The following is a 19,927-nucleotide window of genomic DNA, read 5'->3' as shown; positions in this document are numbered from 1 at the left end:
TCACCCTTGCAGTCTCCACACATCCCATTGTGTATTTGTGCTGGATAGCAAATATAGCACCAGAAACAGGAATAGAATGTCTCCTCGGGGCTGGCCCAGACAACTGATGAAACTCAGAAATTAGCCTAACTTCTTTCCATGAGATCCTTTTTTCCTTAATGGAAGTAATGGGAGGGGTTTACTTACTGTACGAAGATGAATAAACAAAATTGGATTCTTTGACTTATGTGCAGAGCAGAGTTTCACTCCAACCTCTAATTTCAGACACATGGGTAGCTGTAGGAGCAGGAGTTCTGTGTCTATCACACAATGCTTTCCATTAACCTAATTTTTCAGTGCCCCATCTACTCTGTAGTTTGCTGTTTATCTTATTCTTTCTTACCTTTCAGGCTTAGCCTTTTCTGCAGTACTGTATCAAAAGCTTTCCTTATGTCCATGACTTAACCTTTGCCTGTTCCTTCTGTCACTTCCTCCATAAATCTGATTTGTTAGGCATGATCCGTTTTGTGTGAATCTGTGCTGACTGTCCCTAATTAAATCGTAACTTTCCAGGTGTTCACCTTTCTGTCCCGTAATTTAGTTTTTCCCAGAAGGTCCCTCCTGCCAAAGTCACGACTGCATGTCTGTATTTTTCATAGATGTCTCCTGGATCCCTTCTCAAATATCAGTGCTGTGCTTGCTCCTCTCAAGTCCCTCGTACCTCTGCTTTTCCAGAGAGGTTTGAATGCATCCACTGAAGGTTCCCATATTTACTGTGTCGTGTCCTTCCGAAATCTGGGATGGATCACGTACAGCAGCCCCTGGAGTCTTGTCAGTCTTCAGATGTCCTAATTTCTTGATCTCTGTCCTGACAGAAGTCTGTATTTTCCTTCTCCCTTACAAAATATATATCTTGCATTCCCTGCTCTCTCCACCCCCTTGGTGAATAGTGCAGCAGTTCATCTATGTTTCAGGCAAGGTCTGTTTCACCAGGTGATAGATTGTCCTCAGCCTCTCCTCAGAGGCCACTTCACTTCCTAAGCTGCAGTTTTGTGCTGGAGTGCACACACAAACTTTTTCAACGTTTTTATGGCTTTGTGTCATTTTCTATGCACACACTATTTAAGGTTTCCTCATAAGATTTTCAAATATTGTAGCAGCCTTCTGCAATCTTGCCAATCTCATTGGCCTCATGGTTTATACCCTGCTTTTTCTCTTAACTTTGATCCTTTATTATTCAACCAGTTTCTCTGCTAATGACCTTTAAAATCTCCTCTGTCCTTTCAAATGTTATTGTTGTAGTAACACACAGATTTTAAACCTTCAGGATTTTTCTTCTTTAAACCTTCATGGGTTTTCTTATTGTTATTTTGCCTTGGTTTGTTTTCTTTTTTCCTTCATATTTCTTCCATTACTTCCTCTGCTTCATTTTCCATTTTTTAATCATATTTCAGTAGAAGTTCAGTGATTCAGATAATGGGACATTGTGCTATTTCTGTGATATTGAAAGTCAATTTTTATTTATAATTGAGATTCTACCTGAGTACACATGAAAGTCCAGATTCAGTTTTCTCTGATTGAGACCCATAAATGCCATCACTTTTTCTGAAAATGTCTTTAAAAATTGAGCTTTGTCTTATCTGAAGGCTGCAAAAATTTTATTTCACATTTTGATGAAAAATATATACATACACTTAATCTGAATATTTCTTTCACCTATAAAATGTTTCTTAAAAATGAGTTTTTAACTGTAACACAGAAACAAGCTACACGTAGCTATGCTTCACCCAAGGCCTTGGATTTGATGTTCTTGATTTTTTCCAAGCTTGAGTAGTAAAGCATTGTTTATTCAACTGCAGAGGCAAAGAATTCATGTATTCATATAGCTGCTTTTAATAACATAGACTACTACTGGTATATTTTTCTCCCATGAAACACTTACGAAGAAGCTGATTAAGACATTTTCTTACTTTTTGCCACATTAATTTCATGGTTGCATAGTTTTCCAAGAATACAGAATGATCTCATACTGCAGCAGTGAAACTGAGTTGTTAGGAATTGATTGAAAGATATTTTGTTGAAGGAGCAATAATGCTTATTACTCTGAAAGGTGAAGACATGGGTTTTCTTCAGTGATCCAATGAGGAAAAGGTGGCCAAACTAAGGTTAGAATTTTTTTCGCTGTGAAATATTGTTGTCATAAATATATCAGCTCATTTTCCAGTTTAACAATACCTGCTATCATGCTGTTAAGGCATTTTATTAGAAACAGAGATTTTAGCATGAGCTTGTTAAGTTAACAGTGTCTTCCAGCAAGGTTTGCAAATATACAAAGAGGAGAAGTTTCAATTTGGATAGAAACCTTTTTCTCATTAACTCACCTAAAATTCTTCTGTTGTAATTTCTAGCTGAATGAAATAATTTTTTTCCAAATAAAAAAAAAGAACATGAATGAATGTTTGGGGGCTTGAAGCCAGCTGAGGCAGTGCTTATTTTATGCATTTGATGAGGGAGATGAAACTGCAGAAGAGCTGAGAAACCAGATTACAAAGCCAAGAAATGCAATCACAGCAAGCAGGGAAAAAAAAAAAAAGAGAAGAGTAAAACTCTAAATCCCACATGCAGGCTTGATCTTAAACACTACTGAGAGTTTGGAGATCCTTTTAGTAAATCTATGACTTGCCTGAGGCTTGTGGGAGGAATGGGTCTTGGACAACGACAGGCACCAATAGGAAAAAAATGAAAACCATGTTAAAGATAAATGAAACTGTTCTGTAAATGTTAGAAAGTAGATGGTTAATTAAGACCAGCTCTCCAAGTCCAAAACCACAAAACTTAAAATAGGAAACTATTTCCAGAATTGCCTATTATGTATTGTTAAAAAAATCTACAGTAAAATATATGCTTTATTATATATATGCCTCCAGCTAAAAATTATTCTTTTACACTCACTGACAGAGGAGTAAGACTGTTAATTCAAATTTAGATGCCCTAGAATTAAATTTAAAGAGCTGCAAAGTTTGCAGTTTTTGATAAGTCAGCCATGCTCAACTTGTTTGTGAGAATAAAAATAGATATTTCACTGGCAAGTTTGGTGATTCTCTTTCCCCTCCATACTAACTCAGCCTGCAGAGCACATTGACATTTGTCTTCACAATTTCTCTTTAAAACTCAACTGAATTACTCAATCTGGCATGAGGTGCCAGGAGATATTTAGAACAGGAGATATTTATTCAGCAGGAACATGATGTCCAAAATTGTGTTTAGATAGATAGGCAATAGAAGAGACATAAAAATGCTCATTTTGCCAATATTTTCCTGCATTTTAAATGCTAAATTGATTTGTAATAGTGGAATTTTCAAATTGTAATGAAAATTACAGCTGTGAAAGATCTATAGGTACTTTTTCCCTCAAAAAGCAAAATAACTCAAGTCTTCCATTAGTAAATCTAAGAATGTTCAAATTAAATATTTCCATTTATGCATGGTGTAACTGTTAAGGAGCAACTTTTTCATTTCTTCCCTGAAGTGAACTGATGAATAGGCAAATTCAAAACCTGAAGGCTGAGGACTTCTCAAAACACCTGTCTTGTCTTTCCTCAGTTTTAGCCCAGAGACCCCGTCCTCATCCTTGGGGACACTGATGGTCATTTTGGCTTACAGGCCTGGGGGATAGCTGTTGGGGTTTTTAAATCTTTTCACCATCATGGCACATTCATTTTTGAGAGAGGCTGTGTGTCTTTTGGTAGAAAGGCAGGGAGCACCGAGGTGTGCTAAGGGCAGAGTTTTTAGGGATGATAGACCAGGGACTTGGCAGCTCCCAGCTTTGGGAGCCTGTAGCTCATGTAGAAAGAAAAAGTTACAGGAAAAGTGTGTGTTTGTAGTGGTGATCTAAAAAGCAACAGATTGAACTTGCAGAGCAGCAGCTAAATCATTGTGTATAAACCCTTTTCCATTTGTTTTCTGTTTTCCCTAGCTTCTCTGAATTTTTGGCTTATAAAGCAATGAAACACATTTTTGAAGTGGATTTGAAATGTCTTTTGGAAGACGTGGAGAGGTCCAGGCCAATTGTTAAATCTGTGACTGGCCTAGGACTCCACTACAGAGCTAAAATTCAATACCTTTCAAGGGGTGCCTGGACACCAATGGACAACTAGAGGGAATTGAGAAGCACTCTGGCGTTGTCTTCCCCCTGGATCATGCTACTGATACAATGGGCTTCCATTCTGGTTTTCATGGCCTAGTGCTAGGTTTTGATGCAGTTAGGATAAATTTTCTGGTGCTCGTTAAGGATGCGGCCCAACGTAGATTCTTAAGCAGAATAAATAGTGTAAGATAAGGGTTTTTTACTCTTTTTATTTTCTTGTTATCTGTGTCAGTGTTGATGTATTTAAACACTGGTCTAACCAGTTAAATCCAGCTAGGAATCTAGTCCTTGCCTTGCCATGCAGTAAATACAGAATAGTAGTCACACTTTTCATACTAAATAAAATCCAGGTTACTACACAAAAAGGTATTTTACTATGAAGGATGCTGAGAACTCCTGTCTTATATACTTCAGCTTGAAATAGTGTGGTAGGAGCCTTGGCCTATACAGTCACTAATAAAATCTGTAAATGGGTTCTCCAGTGTGTAGTAGAATTATTGGAAAAGATGGAATGCAGAAAATTGAGTGCTACTTAGGCCAGATGAATGTACTGGAGAGTTCAGAGTTTAAAGGATTACAGCAAAAGTAAATAAAGGAATTGACACACAGTTCCTTCATTTCAGCTTCGAAATGCAATGGTGAACCGGAAAACAGGAAAATTCTCCATGGAAGTGAAGAAGACAGTGGACAAAGGGGTAAAATGTCTATAATAGTATTCCAACTAAATATAAAGCAAGCAGATAATTTTTAAAATATTTTTAAGGTTGCTATAAATATGGTTCCATGCCGTGTATATATTTTTTTACTCACTGAATGTAAACTTTGCTTCTAATTATGTCAGTGACTAACCACTTGATCTTTTATACATTTCTTACAGCAAACTAACTTCTTCCCCTCTCTCCTTCTGACTTTCTTGTTGCGAATCTAGAAGCGGGTCCTGGTGATGACAAATGACTACTATTATACAGACATCAAGGGTACTCCATTCAGGTAGAGCCGGCCATAATAAATGGACGCTTCACCCAACTCATTGGATTTGTGCTTATACAGACCCTGTGAACTCATTAAAAGCTCATCAGCAAAGGCTGACAATGAAATATCCCTGGACAATGCTGAAAATAGCAAGGAAAAGGAGCCTACCAGCATTCCTTTCAGGTTTTCCAGGGATGGAAAGTTTGTGCAAGCTCACACAGGCAAAGTCCCAGTGTTTGTCATGGCTTACGTTTCATTGAAAAAATATTCAGTTGAGGTTTACGTTGAACGAAAGGCTTTCGCAAGTACTTGGAGAGCTATAAATACTATAATCCATTTAAGTAACTACATCTAGAGCCCCATTTTATTATTTTTTTCCACAACAAGAATGTAATGTAAAACGAGATAGTATTTCACTTCCAATTTGAGGTTTGGATGATTTTTTTCTCTGAACGACCTTCAGTGGATTTCTGTAACTAAAACCAAGTAAGCTGGTAGTTTTTGCATGTATTTTAGGAGGAAAAAGAAGGAAAGGAAAAACAGGTAGTCACTTCAAAAATGCTCATATTTGAACTAGAAATAATCTGCTAACAAAAGAGCCCTCACTGTACTTTGCACTTGAGGCAGGAGTTTGGCAGTTGTGATACTCAAATGAAATTTTCTTCAATGGAAGAGTTTCACATAACTTGAGCTGCATTACCACACAGAGAAACTATAGGCACATTTCTCTGACCTCTAATGCATGTTAAAATTTACTGATGGGTGATAATACTCAGTGGGTTTTTTGTTTTGTTTTCATGTTGTGGAGTTATTTTCTGATTGCTGTTTGTTTTTCTTTTTTGTTTGTTTTCTTTGGCACTGGCGTCTTGCACTATTAGGTAAACAGAAATCGGGCTATGTACGTGTGTGTAGTGTGAGTTATGGTGCTAAGAACAGAAGTATAGTTAAGAAAATTCCTTTTTCAACATGGTATGTGTCTCGTTTTGGATTGTTGTGTAGATTTGGGACAACTGCACAATGTAGTGTCAAAGATGTTTAGTGTTCAGCCCTTTCCCAGACTGAGCTGTTGATTATGGCTTGTGTGCTCTTGGATTTGGTGCCTTTCCATGTACTTCAAGTACTAGCCCATGAATTTGCAGTCTTGCTGATTACTGCAGATTCCTAGCTCAGGATAATCCCCTTCAATGAATGAATGAATGCCAGAAGGTATTCTGTGTTTGTGTTCAATAGCAAGAGGCATGGGATCCCCCAGCCACTTCATTAAACTTGGATGTTTTAAATGGTAGACTGAAAACCAGACCAAAACACAGTGTGTAACTGTTGAGAATTTATGAAGCTGAAGTCAATACAAAAGAGCTATGCTAGCTAAAAATATGAAACAGAGAAAAATTAGTCCAGGAGGAGTCATGATGCTGTTGTCACATTTGAAATTCTTTTCCTGTCAGTAGCACCATCAATTCCCACACTTCTGCAGTTTCTCAACAGCTTCGTCTGATTTACGAAAAATTGTCTCCCTCATTGTGAGGCCATGGTCATGTTCAAGGCTCAGCTGAAGAAATCTCATGCTGGGTGAACAGCAGTGAGCTTAGAGAGGCTCATTTATTAGTTTGCCAGGGAATAATGGTTTACTGCACCTCTAAGCACACATAAATACAGCCAATTGTTGCAGGCACATCAGAACTGAGACATCATTGAAGCAACTAATTGAACAATAAATATAATTGGTGAGGGTTTGGAAACAAACAGTTTTAAGTTAATCATAGTACATGAGCTGGAAATGTTAAAAATGAAAATAGCTCTGAATGTCTGCTATTGTTTGTCTCACAGATTTCAAGGTCTGCTTTATTTCTCTGCACAGTTTAGGTGTGGCTCTCTCTAGAGGACATGGAAAATACTTCTTCAGAGGGAATGTAACTGTAGAAGAAGGTAAGGTACCTGACTTCTCATTTGACTTTCACAGTAGTTTTATTGTTAATTTGGTAGTTCCTTGTCTGCAGATTCCAGAAGAGCATTAGCCCTTTTTTTTTAGTTTAAAAATCTTTTGCTTCACATGGTTTTAGTCATGGTTTGTGAGTCTTCTTTAAATGTGATCATTTTCCATCCTCTTCTCGCAGTATTTCAGAGAAAAACTCTTAGCCCAGTGTTAATTACTTGTGGTGTTTTCTGAATGAAGTAACCACTAGGAGCACTGTAATGGCTGTTGGTTTTGTTCACAGACTATACATTGAGAAATCTTTCAGAGCTATAACTGGTATGTGCATTAGCTGCAAGGATTTGCATGTTTGTAATAGTAGTAGAAGTACCCAGGGAAAGAACTGTTCTTTGGTTTTGCTTTTTGATATGTCCCCAACTAAATGAATGGAGTGTCAACTGTGAGTCATAAAGTTGTTTGGCAAGAAGGTTTCTGAAGATGAAGGAAGAGTGGAGGCATTTCAGAATGTCGAAGGGAAGGTTGAAAATTTTAGAAGCTACTGAGCAAAAAGTGTTTCAATAGAAGAAGGCTTTCAGATTTTATGATAAAATCTCTATTTCCAACTCTTCTTCTTGTTTTGTCAGTGTTGTTAAACAAGACAGCCAATTTCTTCAGGTCTTTGGTCTTTGGCTGTATTTTGGGACATGAATATGTTCTTCTCAGGAGACATACAAAAGAAGTGCCTTGAAGTTTGAGTATCTGCACAGCAGCTACAAAGGAGGCAAACAGGAGACTTGGAGCTACTCCCTCCCCAGACTGTTCCCAACATCCCTGTCACCAATGTTCTTTAATCCAGCCATACATCTCAAGCAGTCTGAGTCCCAGATGTCCCCCCCAGAAGTGTTAACAGAACCACAACAGTTCCCACTCTTACCTTCACTGATTCTCTCTCACTTCATCTCACTGCCCTGCCCAGGGACCACAGTTTCAGCTCAGTTTTGGCTTCCCTGCCCTCCTTAGTCATGGTTGCTCTGTCCTTGTTCATTGTGTACTCCAGGGGGTTAGACCCAGATGCTGCCTTCTGAACTCTGTTTGCTTATTGTCTATTGATAAGCGGTTTAAGAGTTTTCAAAATTACCAAAGTACATTTTTATTGTGCTATATAACTAATGATATGGTTCTTATTTACAAACATATGTGTGACCTGTTAGTACAAAAAACCTTTTCTGAACAATCCCATAAATTGGTGATTGTGTTCATGGGCTGTGTGCTTAGGTTTTGAGGGAATTGTCCTTAATGAATTTTTTTCTTTATAAGAGAGGAGAACAGCTCACATGAAATGAGAAGTGTGTATTTTAGCATAAAGAATTTTACTGGCCAAAGAGAACAAGGGAGTATGAACAGGAGTCTGTTACCATTTTGCATTTGTCTTTGCTCAAATTATCTACTAAACTTTAAATATATTTTGTGAATAACTCACATAAGTTAAACATATCAGCACAATTTTTTTCATACCTTTTCAGGTTTAGATTTGATTTAACTGGTTTTGCCAGTTTGTTAGACCCTGAAGTGCATTTGAACATAGTTTACTGTGATTTATTTCATTATGGTAATAATGCACTTTCCAAGAAGGGTTTATATTATGGAGTGTATGCAAATAACCATCTGTTACCCAGACTTCTCCCTAAATAACCCATAATTATTCCTGTTACAGGTTTACATGATTTAGAACACCCTGATGTATCTTTAGCAGACGAATGGTAAGCCTTAAATAAAGCATGAAATTAGTGTCTGTTACCCTCCTTGGTTTCATATTGTTTGTGCTTGCAAAGCCCAATTCTTTATGTTCAAAGACAAAGAAAGATTGTGCTTGTACAAATAACTTTTTACTGTTTTGACAACGTGTTCACAGGTCCTACTGCAACACTGACCTGCACCCCGAGCACCGGCAGATGACTCAGTTGGAAGCGATCAAACGCTACCTCACAGGGAAGGAGCCCCTGCTCCAATGCAAGTACTGGGTTAAATGTGGATTTGCAGGCTTGTCCCAGCCAAAAACTGTCATACTTAACCTGCCACAAAATGCAAAGCTACTTAGTTCAACCAGTGATAGGATTGCTTAGCTGATGTTGCAATTTCACATGGTTTTAAGCTTTTCTCAGGGTATCAATAAAGATATTTTTATTAGAATTAATTATGTATTACTATTATTGGTATTAATTATGATAAAATTTTTCAACTTTTACAGTAAAATATGTGCCTGTACCAAACATTCAGGTTTCTGTTCTTGTGTAGCTGTACTATGCAAGATTATCACTCCATCTGGTTTATAAATTAAATAGGACTGATGGGAATCAATCCTTGGATCATGCCTCTAAAGAGTATACCTGATATTTCATGAGTACTTTAGGGAGGATGCGTATGTAATTAGCATTTCTGAACTGCAAAGCTGAATAAAAAAATCAGATGGTGCATATTCTGTATGTTTGCAGAAACGCAGAGTTTTTGTGACTCTTACTAGGCCTACTTGTTTTCATGAGCATTAGATAATATAACCATGAATGAGTTACATGAAGTGGAGTGTCATTGGGTTTTGACCTAAAATTGTTACTAATGCAATGAAATTGTATGTGAAAAACTGTATTGTGGTAAAACACTGTGTAATATTATGTAGTAAATCGTTTGTAGTGAAAAAGTTTGAAAGTTTATCACAGATAAGGTGAAATGTAAGAAATCCCTATTGTTTAGTCATCTAAGAAAAGTCTTTATATGCACATACATTTACTGATTTTATTGTTCTGTGGTAGGTGATAAAGAATTGATCCAGGAAGTTTTGTTTGATGCTGTTGTGAGTGCACCAATTGAAGCTTATTGGACCAGTCTAGCATTGAATAAATCAGAGTAAGTTATCTTTGTGTCCATCATTATTCATCAGTCATGGCTGTATTTTTATTATTTATGTTAATGAACTGGTAGAATGTCTTACAAATCCTGATATCCATGAAAATATTACACTAACTTTCTGATCATAAATGCCACCAAGTTTGAGTTCAGTGTGAAGTGTTTATCTTACAGAGTATGTCACGATGATTAGCTGAAATTTCCACAATAAAACTGGTGAAATTGTACTTTAATTGAAATTTACTTATGTGTATTTTTAACAAAGGGCACTTGGGAAATTTAATGCAAAATTTACCAAAATTATTGATGCAATTGTTCTTTATCTCAGAATAAATTATATATAGAAAAACTTGCACTGGAAAATAATTTTATTAATCCTTGATATGTTTATTTTCCAGAACTACTTGGGGTCTAGGTTCCTGTTAGGAAGAGTCAGGAAATTAGCCAGTCCTTTTAAGAGTTTATATCTTCTACTTTATTCATTTGTGCTATGATATACTAAGGTGTTAAGTAACAAGGTTTTATCCATATTGGAGTAAACAGGTATTAAGCTTGGCAGTTTGCATGAAATGCAGTGGTTGAAAGGCAATTTGGGAGATTATCCTGATTAGATTTTCCTCATTTTCAACCATTTTCTAAAAGTTGAATGAAAAAATACTTTGCTGTACAGTATAAATAAAAGCAACATGAATATTTAAAAGCAACCTGGTAAGATCTGGTTCATCAAAGAGCTGTCCAGCCTTCTCTGGGAAGATAAATATAAGAAATTGTTTCATGTTAATAAACTGTGGCCATTGAGAGGTGCAAGGTGTCATCCTACACAATGTAATAACAGATCCAAAGCACAAGGACAGCTGTGGAATGATGCCAGGGGGAGACTTTTGAAGCCCTTTCAGATTCTGACTTTTCTTCATTGTCTCATTCATGAAACGAGAAATGGCTCTGGTCCCTGGTTTTATGGTAATGGGACTGAAGTTCTTGCAGCCATATAAGAATTGGTTTTAAAACAGCTTGGTACTGATAACAGTGCAGCAGAGGAGTTCAGTTTGAGCTGTCTGCCATGACCGTCATTTTTTACCAAGTTTTAGAGGCTAAAGCCTTGTTCCGATGACAGCTAAGTTTAACTCTCAGCTGCCTGTTTTAAAATGTTTGCTTACCTAAACAATAGTCACAGCTATGAATTGAAGCATAAATATAGCACAGAAATTTTGAGTGGACTGGGAACTCCTGCTCATCTCAGAATCACTGTGTATCACTGGTTATTAAATAGTTTGTATGTAGCTATGCCACACCTTTTTATTCTATTAGTCTATCCATATAATCCCTTCCTACAAATCCTACAAAATTTATTGTGTTTGGCTTTTTATGGATTCTTAGTCTAAATAGCAATTCTACACTGCATACCATTCAAAACCCAGATGGCTATAACTTAAAACCAGTATTTAAAAATAAATCAATAAATAAGGGAACTCTGCATAGAATAATCTTAAAGACATGTACGCTTGTGCTTTCTGTGGCAGTGAAGCAGCTCTGTCTGTTTACTGTCTCAGGCTTTGGCTCTGCTGTGTTTCAGGAACTCTGACAAGGGGGTGGAAGTTGCCTTCCTTGGGACACGCACTGGGCTCTCTCGGATCAACCTGTTTGTGGGGCCAGAGCAGCTGACCAACCAGTGAGTAACAAACTCTGCCTGGCAGCCAGGGGAGAAAAGAGAGGGAAAAAAATAGACTATTTTATGAAGCCTTCACACAGAGCAAGTTAGAAAGATATCCTAGGATCCTTTAAATTAGTTCTTTGACTGGAACATTTAGAACAATGAACTATTTTACACCTGCAGCCTATAAATCTGCTTTCCCCTGCACACACACTTGCAGCCTCACCTCTCTCTTCAGAGAAATTACAAACCTGCTGCACCTTTTACTACACCACCTGAAAACAAATACCTCCAGGCTATTTCAGGGATTTTGCATCATTTTTGTAGAAAATATTTTTGGTGTTGAAATACACACAAGGGACAGAATTGGGCTGGGTGAAAGAGCAATCAGGAGACGTCATCATACAAGAGTTTCCCATTTTCCTTGAGAACATGGAATCTAGTGGAGGTATTATGCATATAAAAGAAAATCTGTGTTTGATATTTATGATAAACTAACTTGATTGAATATAAAGTTCTATGGGCTTATCTGAGGACAGACGTTGTACAAGTAGGTGACATCAACAGCACTACAATTTGTCACTGTCAGACAGAAAACCAGAACAATGGAGTGGACATTAAACTTGTTCTTGGCATAAATTTTCTTCTGTTAGCATTCCCTGAAATTATTGAAGAACAAATTATTTGGTTGTTCACTACCATCCCCTACATTGTATTTTTAACATAGGCTGTAAAATTACTTTTTTTTCACTGCTTAAGAGTGATCACCAGTCGTAACAGACTAGCAAATCTCCAGTGCCTTTTCCACCTTGTGCAGCTCACAGTTCTTATATTGTGCTGAAAGAAAAAGGCTTTTTAGTTTAAGCATTTTTATTTATACAAATCAGTAAAAACAATTTCAGTGGTACTTAGAGGTACTGGTTTTAGTGCTTTTTATGTCTTTCACAACAAAAGTTATTGTGTGTCACAAATAATTATCAGTAACTAAATTTAACTCATTTGTTGAGCAAGTATTATCAGAAAAATTGTGCTAAACCACTTTCTTTTGTAAAAGACTGCTGCTTTTTTTTTGTTTCTAGCTTTTTTCAAAGCTAGAAACCCTTATGTGCTATGCAACAAACAACAATTATTTTCTTTCTCTCTTTTTTTCTCAAGAGACTTCCTGACAGCTGAAGATAAGGAGAACATTTTTAACGCTGATCATTTTCCACTCTGGTACAGAAGAGCTGCTGAACAAATACCTGGGAGCTTTGTCTACTCAATCCCATTCAGCACAGGTCTGTAATTTTGTCATTCCTTGAATCCTGAACCATGCATGATGCTGAAAGGATCCCAAGAGTGTCAGTACAGAGTGGGCTTTATAGCTGATCTCAAACATTGATCTGAAATAGGCATTGAAATTTGCAGCTGCTTTGACCCAAGTGTGTTTTGTGGGTCTGCAAGTGAACCCCCAAAGTGTGGTGTGACACTTTTCATTTACCATTTACACAGGTAGAACTACATTTTAACAAGTATTTTAAGCAGCACAAGTCCAGCAGAGTCAATGTCCACATTATTGAGAAGCCCTGCCAGTTGTCACCTTCACTGCCCCTTTTAGCAGGGGAGGCAAAATCTGATGGCTCATTTCAGTGTTTTAGGTTTGTTTTTGGCATGCTGGGGAATTTAAAATGTCAGTGCCAGTATGTTCTGTGCATGTGTGATGTTGCCTGTTTTATTTTCTGAACACTATATCCACATAGAATGTTATCTAAAACCAGGGGGAAAAAAACCCTAAATTTCCTTATTTTGCAATAGATTGTTTCAATTTTCTCCTCCTCAACACACTCCACAGAAACTTCCAACAAGAGCAATGTGGTGACAGCCAGTACTGCTATTCAGCTTCTGGATGACAGGAAATCTCCAGTGGTTGCAGGTACAATTGTTGTAGTTTATACATGTAGTTCATTTTTTAAATCAGTTTATGAGTTTCTCACTTTCACTTTTGGGTTTGCACGTGTAGATATCAAATCTTTTAAGAGAGCGGAAGATGCAGTTGCACCTATAAAATATAATTGGATGGCTAAGTGTGGAGAGCATTTAATGCTTCCTCTCCCCAAGAACTTGATTCTTTATTAATTGACTCTCAAACCTCCCTGTGAGCTATTGAGTTTGGCTTCATGGAAATTATCATTATCTGTAAAGGATTTTTGGTAGACAAAATTCTCTATCATCATAAATCAGATTATTATGATAAGGAAATATAAGAAAGTAGTATCTGATGTGTAAATATTCCACCCAGGCTTCATGTTTGAAAATTCTGTGCTATAACAGGATTGATTTTTTAACAGAATTCAATGTGGTGAGTTTGTCTAGATTATCAGAGATGTGGTTTGTTCAGAGCATAGAAATTGAATAACAAAGCTCTACTGTCTGTCAGCCAAGAGTAAAACAGTACCTAAAGACTAAAAGGTGAAGTGTGGCAGCTACAGAATAGGGATAAAACACATTGATTTCAATATGAGAGTAAGTAATTTTGAAATTGTTGGATGTTCCTAACTCAAGTTCAGATGCTTATCTCACCAGTTTTTTCTACTTCCCAGTGGTTACTGACCTTTAAGAAGGAATCAATTTTGATAAACCTTATGATTTATTTTGCCAAAATCCAAGCTCTCTTATCTCAGGAAAAATTCGATACTTACTGCAAAAGCAAGAACCACCAATTTTTTTCTTGCATTTAAAATACTATTAAAAATGCAGTGAATACAATACTGAAAGAACAAGAATGTGCCAGAAAAATGAGAAATCTCAAATACAGAATATTTCCTCAAACACAGAATATTTCCACTGGTAAGAAAAGATTTTAGAAGGTCAATAGGAAAGCAACTTTCTGACTCCAATCCACAAGATGCATTCTTCAGAAATTGTTGAACTCCTCTATAACATTTCATGAAATCTTAACTTTCATTTCATACTCCTGTTAAAACATAAAATAGCATTTATAAAGTAATGGCAATGCAGTTACCTACAAAGTGCTGGAGATGTAATTGAGATTTTTCACTGTACAAGGAAGAAGGTTGACATGTTATTTCTAGAATTCTCTTGGAGTTAGAAAAAGTTTCATCATGAAGTTTTCCATCATCTCTAAAACGTGTAGGGTTAGTACATATCCTGATATTTATTCTTTTCTCACAATTATTTGCAATTTGGTTTTGACTTTGAGAGGGTATCACATGTTATTGTCTCTAATACATCATCAACAAGTTGTAGGGTTGTTCATTTTTAGTAATTGTAACAGAGAAAAGCAGATGTTGCTTCCATTCCCCCAATAATTCTGTTTATTATTGAACATTTAAAATTGCTTGGGGCCCATGCTTTCTATCTAAAATAAACACAGAGGCTTGAAAGTTTTTTAATGCCAAAGCATGGAGAAGAATTCCATAGGATCTGTAAAATCATAATGTCATGAAAAACAAGAGCAGAGTACCTTCACTCTGAAGCATATCAGTGGCTTTTTATTTCTAGTTCTGTAAACTTTATGTGCTAGATATTTTGTTCACAATATGAAACACTTTTAAGAGTTTATTTTGAATAATTTTTCCTTTCCCTCTTGTATTGCATGTTTTCAGGTGATTTTTCTTTTGGGGGGAATTCACCTTGGGTGCATACAAACTTTGTTCTATGAAAGTATCACTGACCCAGCTGCAGCCTCTCAGAGACAAAGAAGTGCATGCAGTATTCTTGCTCTCCTTAAGATCATGAATGTGACTTGTCAGTCCTAGTTTCCCTCAGAAAACTTTCAAAAAAGTATCCAGCCTGCAGTTCAATTTTTAGGTTTTATTATAAGGCTGACAATATTCTGTGTTAAGCAAAATGGATTTGGAGGCAGAAACTGGAGCAGTGATAAATGGGAGAAGTTTGAAGTTTTTATTAGCTTGACTTGGGAGACTGAAGTAAGATTATGGGTAATGTTTTCAAGTGCCTCCATTGGAGTTCAAATTTGGCCAAAACATCTCATTTTAATTTGTGTAAAGTAAGTATTCCTTATCCCCATTTGGACTGAGTAGATTACAGTAAGCAGCAGGATGGGATACACATTTCATGTTAAATCACTCTGTTCCCTAGAGGGATTTAACTGAAAATTAAGCTGTGCCAGAATGTTGTTTATTGCAGATCACTACTAGAGTTTAAATCTGGCAGAAAGAAACAACATTGTTATAAAATGGAAAACTGAGTTATTCCTGCCCATAAGAGGGGAAAAAAGGAACAAACCCAACACTTACTGCAAAATCTATAGACTGGGTTTTGGGGTTTTTGTTTTATTTTGGGGTTATTGAGGTTTTTTGTTGTTGTTCATTTGTAGTGGGATTTTTTTGTTTGTTGTTGTTAGAGTTTTGTGTTTTTTATTTGGAAATCCATCACTTATAACAGATTTCATACAAAAGTCTAAGACTTAATGCAAACAGCAAAGATTCAACTGCATAAAATAGGCAAAAAATCCTGAAATCAGTGAGTCTGGCAACTGTTACTACAGAGAAATTGAGTGTTACTGCTGTTTCACCATCTGTACCTACTAATACCAGCTCCCTGTCAGAATGACTTTGCTTCTTGGCAAAAAGTGCATGTAATTTTTTTTCTAAAACGTCTCCTGCTTCTTCCAATTGAGATTGTGATTTTCTTTTTTTTTTTTTTACTTCAATGAATGCAAATTTCTATAGAAGATGTGTAGATAAATCTTTAATATAAGTGTAGTAGCATCATATTTATTGCTGTGTTCAGTTTAGTTGCAGGAGGGAGGTGACAGTGGTACTGCAGGCAAGGCTTTCTTTAGATTTGAGCACATTTATGTTCAAAATTTCTTTAGCTGAGTGTTTTCTGTGGCCATGTCTTCTATATCAAGATTGCATTGAAATATTGAGCATCTTCAAATTGCCTCAGTTACAAAGTGAAGAGTAACATATGGTGGATTTTTTTCTTAACAAGAACTAAAATTAGGAGAATGGCTCCAGACCCCAGTCTTGAAATTTAGTGAGATTCCTGGAATATTAGTGTTCCTCTGGGTGACAAAGCTGAACTAAATTATGTTTAATATATAATAAGCAATTCTTTCTATCAGGTATAGGAGTGTTACTGAAACTGAGGCAAAGGCAGTCAGTCCTCTTCTGTTCACTGACAGTGGGATTTTAAATGTTCTTACCAAAAATAATCATTATGCAAACAAGACTACTATGTTTTATTCTCCCAAAGAAACTGTTCCAAGTAATGCCACGATCCAGTATTTAACTTTTCCAGTATTTAACTTTTCAAACTTGATCCTTTATTTTTGTAACCAACCCATATACAAATTCAAGGATTTTTTCTGCAAACCCTGGTTAGAGAGAGATTTTTTTTGCAAGTGACCTCATCCATCACTTTCTTTGTTCTCCCTTTTATATAACGTTAAAACCCAACTTTAGTATAGCAATAAATTCAGTTATTCCATGTGAAATACTCCTAGTCAAAATGCTAAAAGGCCTCAGGTATTTTGAATGAATCACCTTGAAGATTTAGCATCTCCTTCTAGGTTCATATCCATAAGCTAAGCCAAGAAATAGTGAGGACTTCATTTAATCACTGATTTGTTAGAAATGGCACACATTTTGAATTATTCTATTCTGGCCAGAGGACAGTGACCCTGATGATCCTGCTGTTTGAGATAGTCAAACTGTGCCTTGAAATTAGGAGAGATCCAAAATCTCATATTACTTTTAAAATACAAATCAGTAATATTGAGGCTGGTCACAATTCAGGTGTACATTCTTCCTGTTTAGATCAGACTCTACAGGACAGCAGTTTAAAAAGGAAATTTGTGAACATACCACATTTTCAGTAACTGAGACTTCTGCTGATCTGGGCTCTAAGTATGGAAGATTCGTTAAAAAATTCATGGAGGAAAATGTGCACCTTATTTCTGCAAATATGCACTTTTATGACACAAAAACTCTTTTTCACCCCCTTTTCCCTTGTTTTTTTGTGTTAATATTTTCATCTATGTGACCTCAACACTTCATCTGGGTTTTATTTGAATGAATTTAAGCTAGGTTTGCATGCACATCTCTCTTTTAACAAAGTGACTCTCAAGAACTTAATCAAAAGTAATTTGAACTATTGATATATCTAGAAGTGACAGATGCTGTAAAAGTTCCATAAATACTGAAATCTGCTGATGTTACAGTAGTACATAGAGCAAATGCATCTGCTCTGTTCTTCTTGGACATGTTTCTCCTAATTTTTTTCACATATATTGCTTTCATATTATTTTTAAGAACATTCAGGCAAATGTCAATGCCATATACAGTTCTTAAAATTTATGATGCCATCTATAAAATTGCATTTTAATATCAAGGCCTAGGGGAAAATGAATATGTCATCATAATGACACACCAACCAAATTTTTGAGGCATTCTAAAATAGATGCTTTCCTTGTCAGGCAGGAGAGTGATTTATCGAACTTTTACTCCCCATTATAAGCCACAGAACATAATATTCAGCAGTAGCATTTAGCAAATCCCTCAAAATGTTTTTCATGTTTTGGTGAAAACCACGACTTCATGTTTTTCCAGAGTTTCTTGTTCATTTTGGATATTGTTTTTGCATCCATAAATCTAATATTGGTATACAGACTAATGTTTCCAGCTTCAGGAAAACTGAGCTGTGTATTTCCACAGCCTAACATTAAGCAACTCACATGCTGGGATAAATTGCTTGGGGAAGAGGGTTTGGAGGAGGAGGAGAGTGGAGAGAGGTGAACTCCTCTGCTGGATGCTTTGGAGCACGTAGTGAAGTCCTGTCCCTTTCCATGGGCTGAACAGGGAAGCTGAAGTTAGTGACATTTCACATTTCAGACATTTACATTCATTTGCATTTATTCTCAGTTCGTTCCACCACACAGAATCAGTGTGTGGAATAGTTTGATAGTGCTTCTGCTTTTTTGAGGCAGTTCTCTGCTAGTGTTAATTTGAGAATTTAACCTCTATTTATCTAATTCTTGGGCTTTTCTCAGCACTTGTTCTTAGGGAATTCAACTCTTTGACAGATATATCCCAAATAATATGTACATTGAATGGCAGAGAGCAACTGCTCTTTGCTTCTGCACGTCTGCTTTGCTGGTGGGGTTTGTTGGTTTGTCAGTTGCATTTCAGTTCTACATCATTTGTGAAGGAGGAAGATCCTTGTGATCTAACAGCAATCAGATTCTGGGAGCATTTTGCTAAAGAATTCTGCTGCCAGCAAAATAAATCCCTGATTGCAGATCAAACAGAACAAGGGCAGCAGATGAGCTGTTGGGTCCTTTGGATAATAACTTCAAATAAAGCTGCACAAGGTTGAAGCTGCAATCATAAATATGAATACATTGCTATAATTTTAAGTATTGAGAATGGATTAATTTATTTTCCCTTCAGTGGATTATATTTCCAAACATTAACAGTGTTTTTTCTCATGTGTTTTATCTTCAAATGAGGATTTGCAAAAAAGTTGAGCACATAGTGTCCGTATCCCTTAAATGTGAAGGGATCCCTTTGCAATCAGTAGGAGAGAGCAACCACAGCTTCTGCTGAGAGAGGAGAGAGGTGTCAAGTTTGTATTTTTGGTTTGTCTATTGTGGGCTTCTGATTCCTACACCTTCTCCCCTGCTGTGGTTTACTGTGGCTGCTGTTGCTGCCTTTTTTCCCTGCGATCTGGGGAACATGCAGCAGCATTTCAGGACATACCAAAACTCTGAAGATTGTGGTTGCTAATGCCACTTTTGGCCAAATGAAAAGACCCAAGTTGTAAAAGTAGGCATCTTTCTTGGATGTTTGACTAAAGCCTGTGTGTCCTTGTCTCCTGGGCAGCACAGTTAGATTATTGTAATGGTTGTTATTTTCCTGTTAATTGTTAAGCAGAGATAAGCTATGTGTAGTGTCATTAAATGTGCTACTTTGATATTCAAGAAGAGAGATCCAGGTTTTATTTGGACATTGTATTACTAGAGAATAATGAAGCTGAATTTTGATTGACTTTTTGCAACCTCTCAATGGAAAGACAAATATGGCAAGCAGTTATGTTTCAGTTTAAATTTTGTGTCTTTCAATATAGATGCTATTGGTCATTTTCTGTAAAGAGCATGGATGTATTATAATCTTCAATTTTTGTTCTAAAATGAAATTTTAGACCATTTTTCTGTAAACAAAGCAATATAATGAGCCTTTATATGAAAGGCAGGAATGCAACAATATGTGTGTTTTCCCTGCCTTTGCAGATGCCTTGCAGAGTAGCATGTTCTGATATTTTGTTGACTTTGAGGAAAAGTGTTTTTCACAGAGATTAGAAAAAAATACTGTGCTTACTATAATACTCTCATGAGATT

At 36.5% G+C, this 19,927-nt stretch overlaps 1 protein-coding gene across 4 annotated transcripts in view; it reads left to right on the top strand.

Moving 5' to 3' along the window:
* The window catches only part of CACNA2D3 (calcium voltage-gated channel auxiliary subunit alpha2delta 3), a 382,402-nt gene that overhangs the window by 289,783 nt on the left and 72,692 nt on the right, over positions 1-19,927 (top strand). For all 4 annotated transcript variants that reach the window (XR_012582234.1, XM_074549898.1, XM_074549897.1 and 1 more), the window contains 9 exons: positions 4,750-4,821; positions 5,055-5,116; positions 6,957-7,024; positions 8,725-8,770; positions 8,923-9,020; positions 9,818-9,911; positions 11,485-11,580; positions 12,718-12,839; positions 13,394-13,474. Coding sequence is in view for 3 of the 4 variants with exons in the window: in XM_074549898.1 (XP_074405999.1) it covers positions 4,750-4,821; positions 5,055-5,116; positions 6,957-7,024; positions 8,725-8,770; positions 8,923-9,020; positions 9,818-9,911; positions 11,485-11,580; positions 12,718-12,839; positions 13,394-13,474 (739 nt within the window). In the remaining variant the exon portion in view is untranslated. The remainder of the gene's footprint in view (positions 1-4,749; positions 4,822-5,054; positions 5,117-6,956; positions 7,025-8,724; positions 8,771-8,922; positions 9,021-9,817; positions 9,912-11,484; positions 11,581-12,717; positions 12,840-13,393; positions 13,475-19,927) is intronic.

The sequence above is a fragment of the Zonotrichia albicollis genome, chromosome 12 (assembly GCF_047830755.1).
Source record: "Zonotrichia albicollis isolate bZonAlb1 chromosome 12, bZonAlb1.hap1, whole genome shotgun sequence".
NCBI lineage: Eukaryota > Metazoa > Chordata > Aves > Passeriformes > Passerellidae > Zonotrichia > Zonotrichia albicollis.
Note: the sequence above shows the minus strand (reverse complement) of the source record. Positions and strands in the feature narration are given on the sequence as shown.